We start from the raw sequence: 15,797 nt of genomic DNA, 5'->3' as shown, positions 1-15,797 counted from the left end.
ATTCAGGTCTGGATGGCTCTTCTGGTATCAATGACTAAATTTGTAAATGACTAAGGATGGGAAATGAAACTTTTCTTTTATTAGAAGGTGGTGCTTATTCACCTTCTTAAAATGTTGGCAGACTTTTGAGAAATGGATAGGAATAAATGGTGTTTCTGTTGAGAGTGTTCATGTTTTCAGAACTGGGTTTGATATGTGTTGGGAAGTGCCAGTGAAATGTGAATCAATCTTAAAATATTGAATACAAGCAGCACACCCTATCTCTGCTGCTACATCCCATGTGGGAGAATCAAGTTAGTAGAAAGTTCTTAAAAAAGAAGAATGTACTCAGGGATTCCTCATTTTTGCCCTAAGAATAATTTCCCCATTTTTCAGTCATTTGTCATTTGGCCACAGCTTCCTTACATGACGTTTTCCCTTTCCCTGACTGCTTCCCAGGGAGAACCATCTCGTGTCAAAACACATGATTCACCACCAACCCCTGTCCCTGAACGCTCAGCGTTCTTCCCACCTGCAAAGATGTCCTCAATGCCCACTTCTATGCATTAATTATGTAACCATTCCTTATAGGTGGAGCCTGGGCCTCCTTTCTTCATAAGGCCAATCCATCCTGATTGCCCCATCTTTCAATATCTCTAAATCTCTCTCTTCCATCATACTGGCTGCTGGAGAAAATGTATATTGTGTTTGTGTTGTGTGTGTGTTTTGTATTATGTAGATATGACTTTTGTGTCCCTAAATGAATCAACAGATATTATGTGGTAAACTGAATTGAAGTTTGCTGTTATTCTGGAAATAACCCAAGAGATTGAAGGAGTGAAACAAATTCATTTATTACACATTTTTGGCCTTCTAATGGGCAATTTAGCCATGCCCAAGTAAGTTTTTCACATGCTAGAAATGCTCACTATAACACACATAAGCCAAGAAAAACATGTCTAATAGTTGCATTTCTTTGAAGTGTCTGGTTATTTTTTGAGACTTAAAATATTAGCTTGAAAAAAAGTGGAAAATATTAATAAACCTGATAAAATGATCTGTGTGGAATGACCATTATCAGTTAATTTAGTTTTAAAAGCACTTGGATGAAAAGGCAAGAAAATGACTGAGATTCTGAAATCTGATGCCAGACAATCAATATGTCTTAAAATAACAAAATTACATAACAGAAAATAGTGAAAATAATGATTAAGAACAAAGGAAATATCCATGGAAGAATATTATTCACTATGAAATCAAAATTTATTTTAAAATTACTTCGTGTTGCAAAAATCAATTTTAATTTTTTGTTTTTCTCCCTCCCTTCATCCCAGCATTTCAGTGATTTAGGTAAAAATAAAAATTTTCAGTACTTTTTTTCCCATAAAACTCTGTTTCCATGCTCCTTTGAGTGAAGTGGGAAAACTGCCCAGTTTTCATGTTTGGCTTAGGAAATGCTTAATGTACAAGGCTCTGTATCCATTCTGTGAACCTTGGAACCCGGACATACACTCCTGGGCGATGAGGCTGTGCACACTGGTATCCAAATGATGTCACACCAACAAGGACCCACCTGTCGTCTTCTTGGCACATCAACGGTCCTCCTGAGTCCCCCTAAAGAGTGAGTCAAAAAAGAAATCTGTGGATATGTGGTCAACTAGTATAATATGTAAGAATGCTGTAAGCTAATCAATGAAAAAAATTACATATTCAGAATAATGCAAGCCATGTGTATATACTTTCACCATTATTTTAAGGCATGAATGGGAGCCCTTTGTTCCTCAGTAAGGAGACAGAGCAAGCAATGACAATAGAAACACGGTTCATAGTTTTTGTGGTGCACTTTTTCAGCAAGAATTCCCTCACCTTGGTTAAAGTGTTTTAATGGGTAGTAAGAAATTCTGTAAGGATAATGAAAAACACTGTAACAAAAATATAAGATAAGCATTTTATTAAAGAAGACATGCTCTAAGTATCAGGAATGACTTCATAAGGAAAGACAAAATAATTCAACATTATAATTTAGGAAAACTAAGAACTCATACATAATGTTGATTTTATTTTTCTTGGGTAGCAATGAATTTTCTGCAAACATCAAATAATCAGAGTTGAGAATCTTACCATTTCAATTGAAATAAGCAAATCTTTGATATAATCTCTAGAGATTAGAACAACTATTCTCATCTAAGATTTCAACTGATGGACAAATATTTTTAATTTTCAGAAATATTAACCATAGCATATCTTATAGAATTGGCTATATAGGTTTTATTTACAATGAAAATAAAGATAATATAAATATATACTATAATTATTTAATGATGTAAAATTGGCAAATACTAATTTGATATTAATTATGCAAATATTTTAAAAGTTATTTGTATGGAGTTTTTTTTGCGGGGTGGAACTCAGGACCTTGTGCTTGCTAGGCAGTTTTCTGCCACTTTAGCCATGGTCCCCAGCTTTTTTGTTGTTGTTCTTTTTGGACTGAGGTTTAAACTAAGGGCTTCTTGCTTGCAAAACAGACACTAACACTTGAGCACACCTCTAGTCCATTTTACTCTGGCTATTTTGGAGATGGGGTCTTGTGAACTATTTGCCTGAGCAATCCTCAAACTAAAATCCTCCTGATTTTAGCCTCCCAAATACTAGGATTACATGTATGAACCATGGGCTCCTAGCTCTCTGTTCTTTTTCTTTTTCTTTTTTTGCTTTAGTTATTTTTCAGATAGAGTCTCAGACTTTTTGTTATGTGCTGGCCTCAGACCGTGATCCTCCTACATATGCATCCTTAATATCTGGAATTACAGACATAAATCACCTCGTTTGGCTTGTTCGTTGAGATGGAGGTCTCACACTAACTTCTTGGTCGAGCTGGCCTCAAACCATAATCCTTCTGGTCTCTGCCTCCATGGATCTGGTGTTTCAGGTATGAGCCACCACATTTGGCCCTATGTTTCCTTATATTAGGAAATAATATATAGCCTTCTATACCTTGTTTGAAACCACTGGTGTCAGAATACTTCAACCTTAGTTTCATTTAGGAAATATTCTGGAAGACTTTGTGCCTGATTCTTTATATCTTTCAGCCCTATATTTAAAAGGAAAAAAATGTGGCCTATCCAAACATGTTTTTCCTCTTGGGTGAAAAGAAACATAAATTGCATTGACAACCACAGCTTACCTAAATTCTAGAGATAACAAAAGTGTCCAAGCTGTTCAAAGGGAGGGACGGTGATTTACATTGTTGCAGCCTAGGTCGTCTGTATGTACGTGAGTGCAGAAATATTTATGGAACTGTATAGCACCATGGCTCAAGATATATCATATATGATTTAGAAATTGTTAAAAATAAGCTTTAACTGCTCAGAGATTTTTTATTTTTTTTTATTTTTTATTTTTTTTTCATTTTTCTTTTATTATTCATATGTGCATACAAGGCTTGGTTCATTTCTCCCCCCTGCCCCCACCCCCTCCCTTGCCACCCACTCCGCCCCCTCCCTCTCCCCCTCCTCAATACCCAGCAGAAACTATTTTGCCCTTATTTCTAATTTTGTTGTAGAGAGAGTATAAGCAATAATAGGAAGGAACAAGGGTTTTTGCTGGTTGAGATAAGGATAGCTATACAGGGCATTGACTCACATTGATTTCCTGTGCGTGGTGTTACTTTCTAAGTTAATTCTTTTTGATCTAACCTTTTCTCTAGTACCTGTTCCCCTTTTCCTATTGGCCTCAGTTGCTCAGAGATTTTTTAAATGAGTCATTTGGCTGTTGTTGTCTAAAATAATTTACTTTTAACTCATAGATAAGTCATAACCATACATGGGTTGTATAAGCAAGGATGTAATTCACCAGTAACCCTGGGACAGTGATCGCCTTCTGCTGGATAGTTTCACTCTGTGGGAGACTCAGGTCTGTTTCCATCACATCACCTAGTAATACCATTTCATTTAAATTATGTAACATCCTTGTCTTCCTTTTCTGATTTATTCAATCAAAATATTTCCTTCTTCCACTATTTCAGAGATATATAAGTACTTAAAATGTGAATGAATGGCCAGGTCATAATTGTGTAAACTTCATTTATACCCTTGGGTCCACTGAGATGCTATATTTATAAATAAAAAATGTCACCACCTTTTTAAAGTGGTGACACTTGTTTAGAACAGTAGTTCTCAAACTTCACTGTGTGTCACAATCCCCTGAAGGACACCACGAAGCACATGTTGCTAGGCCCCAGTTCAGGGCTTCTGACTTAGCAGGTGTGTGATGGGATCTGAGGTTTGCACTTCTAACAAGTTTTCATGTGGGGATCATCTGTCTGCTGGACTGGAGGCCATGCTTAGAAAGCCACTGGTATAGAATGGGATTCCGAATGGTTAGTAGAATGTCATTCACTCAGCTTTGTAAAGAGACAACATCGTCCAGTCCCTGATAATGCTTTTGTTGTTTTTGTTGGGACTAGGGTTTGAACCTAGGGCTTCACACTTGCAAAGCAGGTGCTCTACTGCTTGAGCGACACCTCCAGCCCATTTTGTGTTAGGTTACTTTGGAGACGGGGTTTTGTGAACTATTTGCCTATGCTGGCCTTGAACCGAGATCCTTCTGATCTCAGCCTCCCAGGTAGCTAGAATTACAGGCATAGCCTGATATTGCTTTTGAATTCAGACAACTGCCTCAAAACTGCCAGCTTTTGGTAAGCCAGGAGATATTTAAAGAAATGTGAATGCCTGACAGGGCAAATTTTGAGGCTAAAAAATATTGCTCTTAAGAATCTACTTAAGAAATGTATGAATAATAACTAGCTCACAATTTTAAATAATGTATTCTTATTTAGCCATTTAGTACTAAAGTTATCCCAGAAAAATCATGTGACAATCTAAAGTATTGATTGCTCAATTTTGATAAGATTTTATTAAACAAAGTATTTCCATGTGTAACAAATTTCTTACTTGCTAATGAATAACATGCTCAGATTCTGTAGACAGCAGAGGCAACTGTAAGATTTCAGAGCTCTGGAATGAGTTATTGCTTAAGGTAACCCTAACAGCAATGGTATTAATATGGTGATATTTTCTGCCTAGAGCACGAGGTATCTGCCACACAGTCCCCATTAACTGTAATTGAAGTTGTACAGCTGATTTCCCTCCTGCACAATGATTCTATAAATCTCCACCTAAGTGGCAATATATCTACCTTTAGCACACTTTTCATTTAAAAGGGGAGTATAAAGATCCAGAGGTAAATTTAAAGCAAGAAGAAAGTTAGCCAATTTGTCTTGAATTTGCAAGTGTTCATCAAAGCTGAATGAATGTAAAACAAATCTGATAGTTTAACATGAATTGAGATGGATTGAACTAGAGGACAGAAACACAGATTTATCCGTAGAAGTGTCTGTTAAAAAAAAAAGGTTTGTTGAATGATATATGTGTTAATATATTATTCTTTAACGTTATGAAGCCATTTTCCCAAGATATAAATTGCTGCTGTCATATGTACGAAGCATTCATTTGGTCTGTAATGCTTTTAGGTTTAATCTAATTCCATAAATGTTGATGCATTAATAGTTAATATTCAAATGCAAGAAACATGTTAGAAAATTTATTTACTAAGGCTCATGGTAAAAACTGTTAATATTTTTGAGTGTTTACTTGGTGTCTCACTTGCTATCTCCCACTTCTCAATAAATCCCAGGTGACTTGCCCAAGGTCATTCGTTCTCATCAATGACAGGAAAGCCAGGGGCAAACAAGAATAGTCTGAAGACAGAATCTGTACTCTCAGTGACTGTCCCATAATGCACATAAAGTTAATTATCACTCTAAAATTAGAGAACTTCTATTTCTTGCATATATTAGTTTTCAGGAGCTAATAGATGGCTATATTTATTTTAGCTGGTAAGATGTTCTGATAACAGTAGTACATAGGTAAGTTTTCTACTGATGGTCACAGAAGTCAAAAACTATTGACACTTCAAATTTATTGCAATATTGATTTCTATTATAGTGAGTTCATGTTATTACACATTTAAAACAAAATCTAAAAAATACTAACAATATTCTAGACTAGGAGTTCTAGAGCCAGAGTCATGCCAGGCTGTCTTCACTTATGCTTCACTTCCTTAGTGGTACACTAGCTCTAACTAGGCTATCCAGAGAACTTTTCGTGGAAATTACTTCAGGTCCCTGGATATTTGGACCATACTCTACAGTCAGGGTAAAAATTAGAGGATCACAGATCAAATTGGTATCCAGGCTTGTTTTCTTTGTATTACATTTGCCTAAGGTTTAAAACCACTGGAAATTTGAAAACAAAGTCTGCCTGTTAAGCTGAAAGCTCTCTGGCTCATACCAAGTCCATCACTCCCCATTTTATCTCACTGCCTCACACACTCAAATATTATTTCTAGTCTCTAAAAACATCTGATTTGTACTATTTGTTCCTAAGAACTGATTTTGTTTCTAATGCTTGGGTTTACTGATGAGTACTTTGCAAATAGCCAAAAAAGCCAGCTTTATAAAGGAAGAGTGAAATTCAATAATGAATTCTTTATTCTCAACTGAAACAATTATCAAACTCCAATACTGCCAAAAAGCCCCAAATAATTATATAGAGATGCTTTCTGAAAGTGTAAAGTAACCAGTTTTACATATTTACCTGGCAAGTGTCTACCCCTCCTTCTTCGTAGCCTGCACATATCATATTTTCAGTAATGTCGTATTCTGGCATCTGTTGCTGGCATTTTTCATTTGATACAAGAGGAACATCAGCTTCTTGCAATATGTCTGCAGGGGAACCTGTTCAAAATGAATAATGCAGACAGCCAGTCAGAAGTGATCAACATGCACCCTTGAATGAAAACCATCAGTCTCATTTATTCCAACACTTTGCTCTCATTATTGAGTACTGTGTGTATATAGAATGGAACTAACTACTAACCTTGCTCTTTAAAAGCACATAATAAAGCCCACCTGTGGATTTTTCCAAATGGATAACAGTAATACACCTCTTTATTTCCCAAGGGCTAGTCAGAATGGTGGATTGGACTAGGGTGGTTGTTAGGCATTTTCAATAATTTTAACAGTTGCAGTATTGCTCATGGAAGTAAAGCATGCTAACACAAAGAGTCCCATTCATAGAAATTAGCACTGACTCAGAAATCTAGAAGTGCTTTTTCATCAGCACCTGAGGAGGAGTTCCCTCCTATATAATGGCATTCATCTTCTTTATGGTGCTGTGTGAGTGAACAGGTGCACACTGAGCAGAGGACAAAGCCCTGTGAACTGTGCCCTGGTCTAGGGCCAATCAGCTTGTCATTCATATGCAGGTGAAGAGGGAAAAAGCATTTTTTAGCACCAAGTATTCATATTCTCTTTACTAAATGACTCATCCACTTAAGTAGTATTCTTGTTTATTGAACATCCCAAGAGGATATGAAACAAGCAGGTGTTAATGTCCCAGACAAGATTCACAATAAGAACTTTCTAACAATTAACAATTCTATTGGTTCCTCAAGAGAAGCAGAAAGTTGATAACAGCCACTATTGCACAAACTGCACATGACCTCATTTCCAGTTCAATTTCACCTATGCTCTAAAGAAACTAAGGAAATCTTGTGTGTGTGTGTTTGATCTAGGTGCAACGCAACATATATATGACTCAATGGTGTGTTGATAAATGTAGAGCAACTGTTTTTTCAGAAAAATATAACTTCAAGGCATCTTCTTCATTGCCTGATGCAAGCACTTCCACCACGACCAATTTCAGGGTAGCAGCACAAGAGTGAAAACGGAGTTGGGAGGAGCTGCCAACTGGAGCCAGTGAATTGAGCAGCACACCCCTGGATAACTTTCAAAGTTTGATAATAGATTTTAAGTTAAGAAAACAAATTGGAGAGATTGAAATGGGGGAGAAAATTCAACAGCTTGCTATCATCTATTCTGTGAAATCAAGAATGGGTTCATATACCTAAGTTTTATAATAAAAACCAAAGACATGTTTGTTCCTTGAAGAAAAAGTTTGGGTAGATAATAAAACCCTTTCCTCAAAGAAAATATGAATAGTATCCTTATACTTAATATCATTTCTTAACAAATTGCCATGAGGACAATTGAGAACACACAGGTGCACATGCACATCCACAGAACTATATGTAAAAATTTCAGTAAAGTTATTTTAAAGTTACTGATTGCCTTAATTTAAACAACTAACATCACCTCATTTTTCCTAGTGAACAGTATGTTTTTGGTTTTCTTAGCTAAGTAATTAGTCCAGTATTCTCACAGAATGGGAAACTGGGATTTTTTATAAAATTAAGTGGATGGAAATCAAAAGGTAAAATTCGTAAAGTTCATTAAAATTGCAATCATCCAAGAAGGATTTAAATGTGACCTGGCCACTTTTTCCTAAATGAAATTGATCTCAGACATAGCTTTACTCCTGGTTCCATATTATTCTTAGAGACCTTCTTAAGTCAATTAAACATATATCCTAGTGACAATAAATGTAAGCCAAGTTTACTCAGCTCAAAAATTTTTTTCCCTCTGGAACAAAAGAGAGTTCAATTTTGTTAGTGGATAATTTGTTTTTGAAGAGTCTACCTTGTGGCCATATAATGTCTTTTAGTTTGAAGTCTGAAAGGAAATATATCTATCTAGAGAACATTTTTGCTCTGTAAATTTCAAATTGAATAAATCATGACATTTTTTAAATGAAGGAAATACAAGAATATAAAGTCTTTGACTTTAATATGTTTTATGGACAGAAGGCATGAAGTATTTTAAGCAAAATAATGTAATAGCTGTGGAGAACCATCCTGGGACTCATCACCATCATTTGACTTGGAACTTCATGCTTTCTGTGATGAGAAGTAAGGATATTTGCAGTGTGAGCATCTGGATTCTTCTTCTTTTGCAGTTCTGGGATTTAAGCTCAGAGCCTCACACTTGCTGGACAGCTGCTCTACCATTTGAACCACTGTGCCAGCCCTTTTTTTGTGTTAGATATTTTCAAGATAGAGTCTTGTGAACTATTTGCCCAGACTGGCTTCAAACTGTGATCCTTCTGATCTCTGCTCGAGTAGCTAGGATTATATGTGTGAGCCACTGGTGCCGGAGACCTGCATCTCTCCACAAGATTTTGCACATTTTCATATTACAGCTAGGACTTTTTAACATTGTGACTATAATCTATTTTGACTACAGAGGTAATATGCTTCTACCATACTAAAGTCCGTTTTGCCTAGCATTACTGTATGGTAAAAATTCTGTCCTAGATGGGTTCCTTATGTAAGGCAATTCTACAGTCAATGAGTATCCAGATTACATGTAGAAGATTTGAAGTACTGGAATATATTTAAAAAATTCATGCTTGGGCATATATTTTTGACTTATATATTTTGCTTAATTTTGTAAAAATTTATTATAATTGATACATAAAAACATAAAAATTGTACATATCAGTGGGATACCATGTACTGTCTTGATGTATATATGCATTACATAGTGCTTAAATTGGAGTAAGCATATCTGTATCCTCAAGAATTTATCATTTCATTAGGCTAAAAACTTCCCAAATATTTCCTCTAGGTTACTTTTGTCCACTGTCACCCTATTACACAATTACACACACCAAAACTTCATGATCCTACCAATTTATACCTTAGAAACCATTGATTGACCTGGCTCCACCTGCTGCTCTCCACTTGTTACTCTCAGATAAGCACTTCTGCTCTCAACATTTATAAATTCAACTTTTTAGGTTTCCACATACAAGTGAGATCATATGGTACTTGTTTATCTGTGCTTAGGGTATTTCAACTTAACACAATGATCTCTAGTTCTAACCATGTTGTTGCATATGAATTCTTTTCATGGCTGGATAGTGTTCCCTTGTACACATAAACTACAGTTTCTTTATGCATCATCACTGATGGACACATTTTGTTTCCATCTTGTGGCTATTGTGAATAGTATTGTGACTACAAGGAACATGGGAGCACAGATGTCTCTTTAACATCCTGATGCCATTTGCTTTGGATATGCCCAGAAGTGGATTGCTGAATTATGGTAATTTTATTTTTAATTTTGAGGGAGAAGCTCCATGCTGTTTCCTATAGTGGCTATACTAATTTACATTCCCACAAAAAATATGCAAGTTTCCCTTTTCTCCTCATCCACACCATCACTTGTTATCTTTTGCCTTTACTAAATATTCATTCTTACTCTGATAAGGTGCTAGCTCATGGTTTTGATTGGCATTTTCCAAATGTCTAGTGATTTTTTTGGACATAATATGTATTGATTTTGCATTTTGAAAACATGGGATAAAGTTCTGTAATTTTAGATGGTCAGTATATCAATTTATAGTCTTCAAGGTAAGATTCATGCTATAACTGAGTCTTCTTGCTAATAAGGCAGAATCAGCATGTTGAAGCTAGAAGAAATTCCCTTCCCATTTTAGGGAATTTAAATGTGAAAGTTTGCATCATAAATAAAGATAAGTTTATTGATTGTAGAAAAGTGGTTTTTGATGAGACTTTATCCATGTACTTTATAAAAACAAAATTTTGTAACTTCTCAATAGCTGTATGTTTTCTAATTATCAGAATGTTTATAATGCTAAAATTAAATATTGAGTTTGGCTGATACTTAAATTGTCCTTCAAAGGGCTATAATACACACCTACATGGAAATGTCATGAAGAAACTCCCTGTGTAGTAATCTTAAACAAACAAAAATATCATTTATTTTTTCTTTTACAAAATCAGAGAACAGAAGGGTGGAACGGGTCTTATCTGGGGTGTGGCACAGTGGGAAGGGGAAGGAGATGGGGAGAGGGTAAGGGAGGGTGAATACGGTGCAAATACTGTGTACACATGTATGTAAACAGAAAAATGAGACCTATTGAAACTATTCCAGGAATGGGGAAAGGGGAAGAATGAAGGAGAATGGGAGGGGGTGAATTCAAGTATAACAAACTTGATAGATTACAAGAAATTTTATAAATTCCACAATGTAACTTCACTCAGCACAATAAATAAGTAAAATATTAAAAACATTTAAAATAATTATAATTTTATAATATGCTTTCCACAATCTGGAACTATTTTATGATAGTATATAAACATATTAATCCAAGTCTGAGAATGTTTTGGGAGGGTTATAAAAATAGTATAGTACAAAAGTTGCAAAAAATATTAAAAATATTCACAAGATAGTACAATAATATACTCTTCACTACTAGGAATTTTATTTTTTTCAAATCAGTTTATTTACCTTGATATATAATCCTTCCCCAGCCAGCAATAGAACAATTCTTTCCAGGAAGAAAAACTTGATTTTCTTCTGGTAAACAAATAGGTTGTATGTAATCTGAAAAACAAGCAGGAGAAAATAATAAAACAAAAAATAAGAGCAGATGTACATGTGTTTCTAACACAGTTCAAAAGACAATCATTTGTCTTTGCTGTAAAGCTTAAACTTTGGTTTTATCTTGCCTGAACAACTTCTAGAAACAATTTTAGTCGAAAAAGGCATTTTGAAGCAATACTTTCTGACAATGTGTGAGGTGCCACTGTTAGGCTTCTTGGGCCCTCCCACTGGTCCTGTAATTACTCTTTTATAGTGTAAACAGTGTCTCAGTTCAGTAATCATCTATGTTTGATTTTTAAGTAATCATAGTGTTAAGTCCAAAGTAGCGCCAGCTTTCTGAAATCTTGGTAAGGCTGTTTTTCACTGTCAGTTAAGAGAAACGTGGACAAATTTTTTAAAATTTGTCTCCAATTATCTCCATATTTAAAAAATTTTTACTCACTTCTTTTACAGGGCACTTATGGAGGCATTAACATTGGTCATCTGCTTTAAAAGCCCTTTTGCATCAATTTACAAGTTCACCTATGTTCAGTAAGCTCCCGTTACCTATAAAACCTAGGAAAGACCTAAAAATGAAAATACAGTGCTCACCCTGAAGGACAGGGCCATACAACTAACCACAGCGATAGTCTGCCTGGAGTAAGTTCTACAATTCATGTGTGGACCAACTTTCATGAAAACACAGAGATAGCAGCACTTTATCCTAACAGGACATAGAAAAAGGCTTCAGAGTGAGAAGAGATCTTCAAGACAAAGCTCCCTTCCTCAGGTGAAATCTCTCACGTTTTCCAGGCGTTTGGAGGAAGTTCTTCTATGGTCAGTCTAGTAATGCTATTGAATATACTACAAAACCTTCCTCATACGAGTAACTTCTTACTTTCCTTTAGAACATGTGCTCTTCTCTCAGTTTATGTCATACTCTGTCCTTTCTGGTAGATGGACCCACCTTTCTATTACATTAGAAACAGAGAGGGCATGCATAATATTTCTGATGACCTATCTGTTAGTGCTGCTCCTTTAAGTTTACTGATTTAGAGGGTTCAAAAAGTTTTATCCTACTGATCCTTTCTAGAAAGATGAATTTAATCCACTTTAATGAGAGAAAGTTAAGATATTTTCTCTACACCACAATTCCATTTAAATTATAATTTCTCTAAAAAATTAGCCAATTTTATGAACTATTAATGAACACATACTGATAACATTTCCAATTTTATTCTGGAGTGATTCAAGCAGATAATATGACTAAAAGATACTACTTTTACCTGTGTAATTCACTTTAAATTCAAGATGCATCATGGCAATGTCACTGTCCTTTCTCCGTTTATTGTAATGAGGATTTATGACAATTTGATCTATCAGCAGAGTTACTGTATGAGGAGAAGTAAGATTTGATCTCGTATTCAGGCCTAGGATTGCTGTCCACCTCGATGGCTGTACGTTCCTCCTGAAGATTGTAACAAGGAAGTATGTGAAACTCTCCATTCAAACTGTTACTTATAAGAAGATACCTAACATAAAAATTTTAGAACTACTTATTTCCATTCTATAGAAGTATTCTTATATTTCTAAGAAGGATTCTTCTTTTAAAATATTTACTTTCTTATTTATTGTTTTTAAATGACAGGCGCCAAACTCGGATGTCCTTATGGGGTACCACAGGATGCTTTGATATGTAAATGCGTGGCACAATGTTCAAATCAAGGAAGCATGTCTATTTCTTCAAACATTCATTATTTCTTTGTGGTGAAAACATTCAAAATTCTTCTAGCCTTTTAAAATATGCATTACTGTTATCTATAGTGACTATATTGTACAATAGAGCATCAGAACTTATTTCTCCTATTTTAGCACTTTCTATTCAACCTTTCTCCTTCCCTCCTCTCACTCCATCCCCTAGCCTCTGGGAACCACTATTCTAGTCTTAACTTTCAGATCAGCTTTTCTGGATTTTATATATATAGTTAAATTTTTATATTTCTGATCAGAATGTATAAAATACACTAATTATTGATAATCTCACTATAACACTGCTCTTAAATTGTGTCTAGTTCTAGATTGTGGTTCTCCAGTCTGACTGCACATCACAATCATCTGGAATGCTTTTAAAGAACAGGCACCTGCTTCTTTTCCTTCCTCAACTCTGATTTGCTGAGTCAGGAACGGTCCATGAGACAATTTTCAAAACAATTTTTAAATTTAAACTCCATATTTATGCTAATATATAGCTATGCTTGAAAACCTCTGCATTTGATCACACTCTACTCTGGAGATCATGGCCCAGTCCAGGGTTTCTTCTGACTCCTGCAGCAGCTGAGGTAATACTGGAGGGAAATTCAGGGACATTCTTCCACTTAGGAGGTCACTGAACTTACATAAAGTTAAGGTAAGATAAGCAGTAAAACCTGTCATGGTACTGACTTGAACAATTTCCATATACCATGTTGACCTTAGTTAACACACTGGTAAAAAATAATACATCTATCATAAGGCAGGTTAAAATGGGTAATATATTATAATTTAAAAATGAGCAAGGACTCCTAAATGTGCTATTGGCCTGCACTATCTTGAAAATTACCAGAGAAAAGCTGGAATTAAGTCAATTAAATCATATCCATAATGAAGTCAAAATTCAATGTCTGTGATTATAGGCAGAAGTATTGATTCAATTCTTAACAGTTGCAAATGCCTGGTTTAATGTGGTTTTTAAAATGTTATAATCCAAGTCACCTACAAATGTAAAGTGAGGTGAAGTTATTTTATATCTAGCTACATTTTAATATGTCACTATGTTTTATTTTCCAAATTTTCATGTTTGACCAAGTAGCAGTTATCAGTTAAGCCAACAAATATCTAAGCAACCAATGAACATATACTGACAATCACATCATATTAAAACAAATTATTAAACAGAAGTAAGTACACATGACCTAAGACTGGCTTCAGAGCCTATACTTGCATGGGCACACTGGAATGCCTCACGCAGCTCAGAGCAGGGTTCTGTGGGAGGAATGAGAACTTCAAAGGAGGAATTAGGGGATGACAGGAAGGAGGGAGAGACATGGTCTGCCTGGATTATCTGGGCTCAAATACAGCAAGGGTGTCTCTGCTCCCAGTGGTTTTTGGCAGCTCCTTAGGTAGTTTAGATGCTGGGTCAGGAGAGTTCTACACTTCTGCAGAGGCTTTGTCTATTTCTCAAGAAGCCTTCTTGCTTTCTTTTCTCTAGGTGAGAGGATTCAATATTAGGTTATGCCTGGCACACTTTTAACTGCAGACATCTTGATCATACTTCACCCTCCCTGTACCCTGGTTTTTCCCTGTTACCTTGGCCTATCTTGAACAGTAAAATCTATTCCCGGTTGTCCTATCTCTGAACTTCCTTCTCTACCTATCATGTAATTGTTTTCTAAAGCGCAGATGATCACAGTTTCACTTGATTACTTTGCCTGATAAGATGGAGAGATACTAGGTACCTCAGCTATTTAAAAAATTATATTTTTATTCAGCATTTAATTCATATATTTACTCAACCTTTGCAGTTAATGTAGCAATTAATCTTGATATTACTATAGCATGTGTTTCTTACTTTGTACTTCATTTTATTTATTATATTTTTCACTATATTTAGTTATATAACCAATGCATTGTATTAATATTTTATATTTATAGTGTGAACAAAAATTATCTATATAAATTATTTTGATTATATTAATAATATAAAATTTTAATAATTTTAATATTTGCTCAGAGGATATGAGAAACATCATGCAGATCTATTTGAAAGTTAACAGAATGTGTGTTGTTATGATAAATGACTAGATTATTTCCTGAAGTGTTTGCTACAGTTTTCATCTTCAGAATCTGTACTATAGAAGTTCCAACAGGTATATGCAGTTTATTTGGTACAGATTTAAGTCAATGCTAAATTGGGGCAATTTAGAAGAAGGATGGCTAAGTTCCAAATTCTTACCTCTTTTGTGAGTACTGTTCTCTGAGAGCTAATTAATATACTTACAGAGAGAGCTTATAGGTAACACAAAGTTTAGTAATCACCATTTCCTCTCATCATTAAAAACCTTGAGTAGAAAACCAACAAACAAACCAAGAATTATGAAGATTAAGTATGAATTCTTTAATCTACTGGACAAATTAAATACAATTTCTAAGGTCAATCTGGCAAATTTCTGATTATTTCTAAAATTGTTATCACACTACCTGGAAAAACATCCTCTTCATACGTTTGTTACTTCAACATCTGCAGTAGCACCATGGTTAAGAAAATTCCCTCCAGCATGTATCATTTACATTTCTTGAGTCTCAAGTCCTACTTGCAAAGCTTTCTGTGTCTAAGTATGTAATTTCCCCAGCATAGTCACTACTGATATTACTGCATTCTGTGCTAATCCCAAAGCCTTTTCTTTGGGATTGGAACAATGACTGGAGAATA

General features: G+C 35.1%; 1 protein-coding gene across 1 annotated transcript in view; it reads right to left on the bottom strand.

The window, feature by feature from the left end:
• Positions 1 to 1,261: 1,261 nt before the first annotated feature.
• Positions 1,262 to 15,797, bottom strand: part of Tmprss15 (transmembrane serine protease 15) — a 118,478-nt gene continuing 103,942 nt past the window's right edge. The window contains exons 22-25 of the mRNA XM_020153573.2: positions 12,616 to 12,797; positions 11,255 to 11,350; positions 6,636 to 6,775; positions 1,262 to 1,593 (exon numbers count right to left, since the gene is read on the bottom strand). Coding sequence (XP_020009162.1) covers positions 1,438 to 1,593; positions 6,636 to 6,775; positions 11,255 to 11,350; positions 12,616 to 12,797 — 574 coding nt within the window. The 3' untranslated portion in view covers positions 1,262 to 1,437. The remainder of the gene's footprint in view (positions 1,594 to 6,635; positions 6,776 to 11,254; positions 11,351 to 12,615; positions 12,798 to 15,797) is intronic.

The sequence above is a fragment of the Castor canadensis genome, chromosome 5, assembly GCF_047511655.1.
Source record: "Castor canadensis chromosome 5, mCasCan1.hap1v2, whole genome shotgun sequence".
NCBI classification, from domain to species: domain Eukaryota; kingdom Metazoa; phylum Chordata; class Mammalia; order Rodentia; family Castoridae; genus Castor; species Castor canadensis.
The sequence above is the reverse complement of the archived record's forward strand: the minus strand, read 5'-3'. Positions and strand labels throughout refer to the sequence as shown.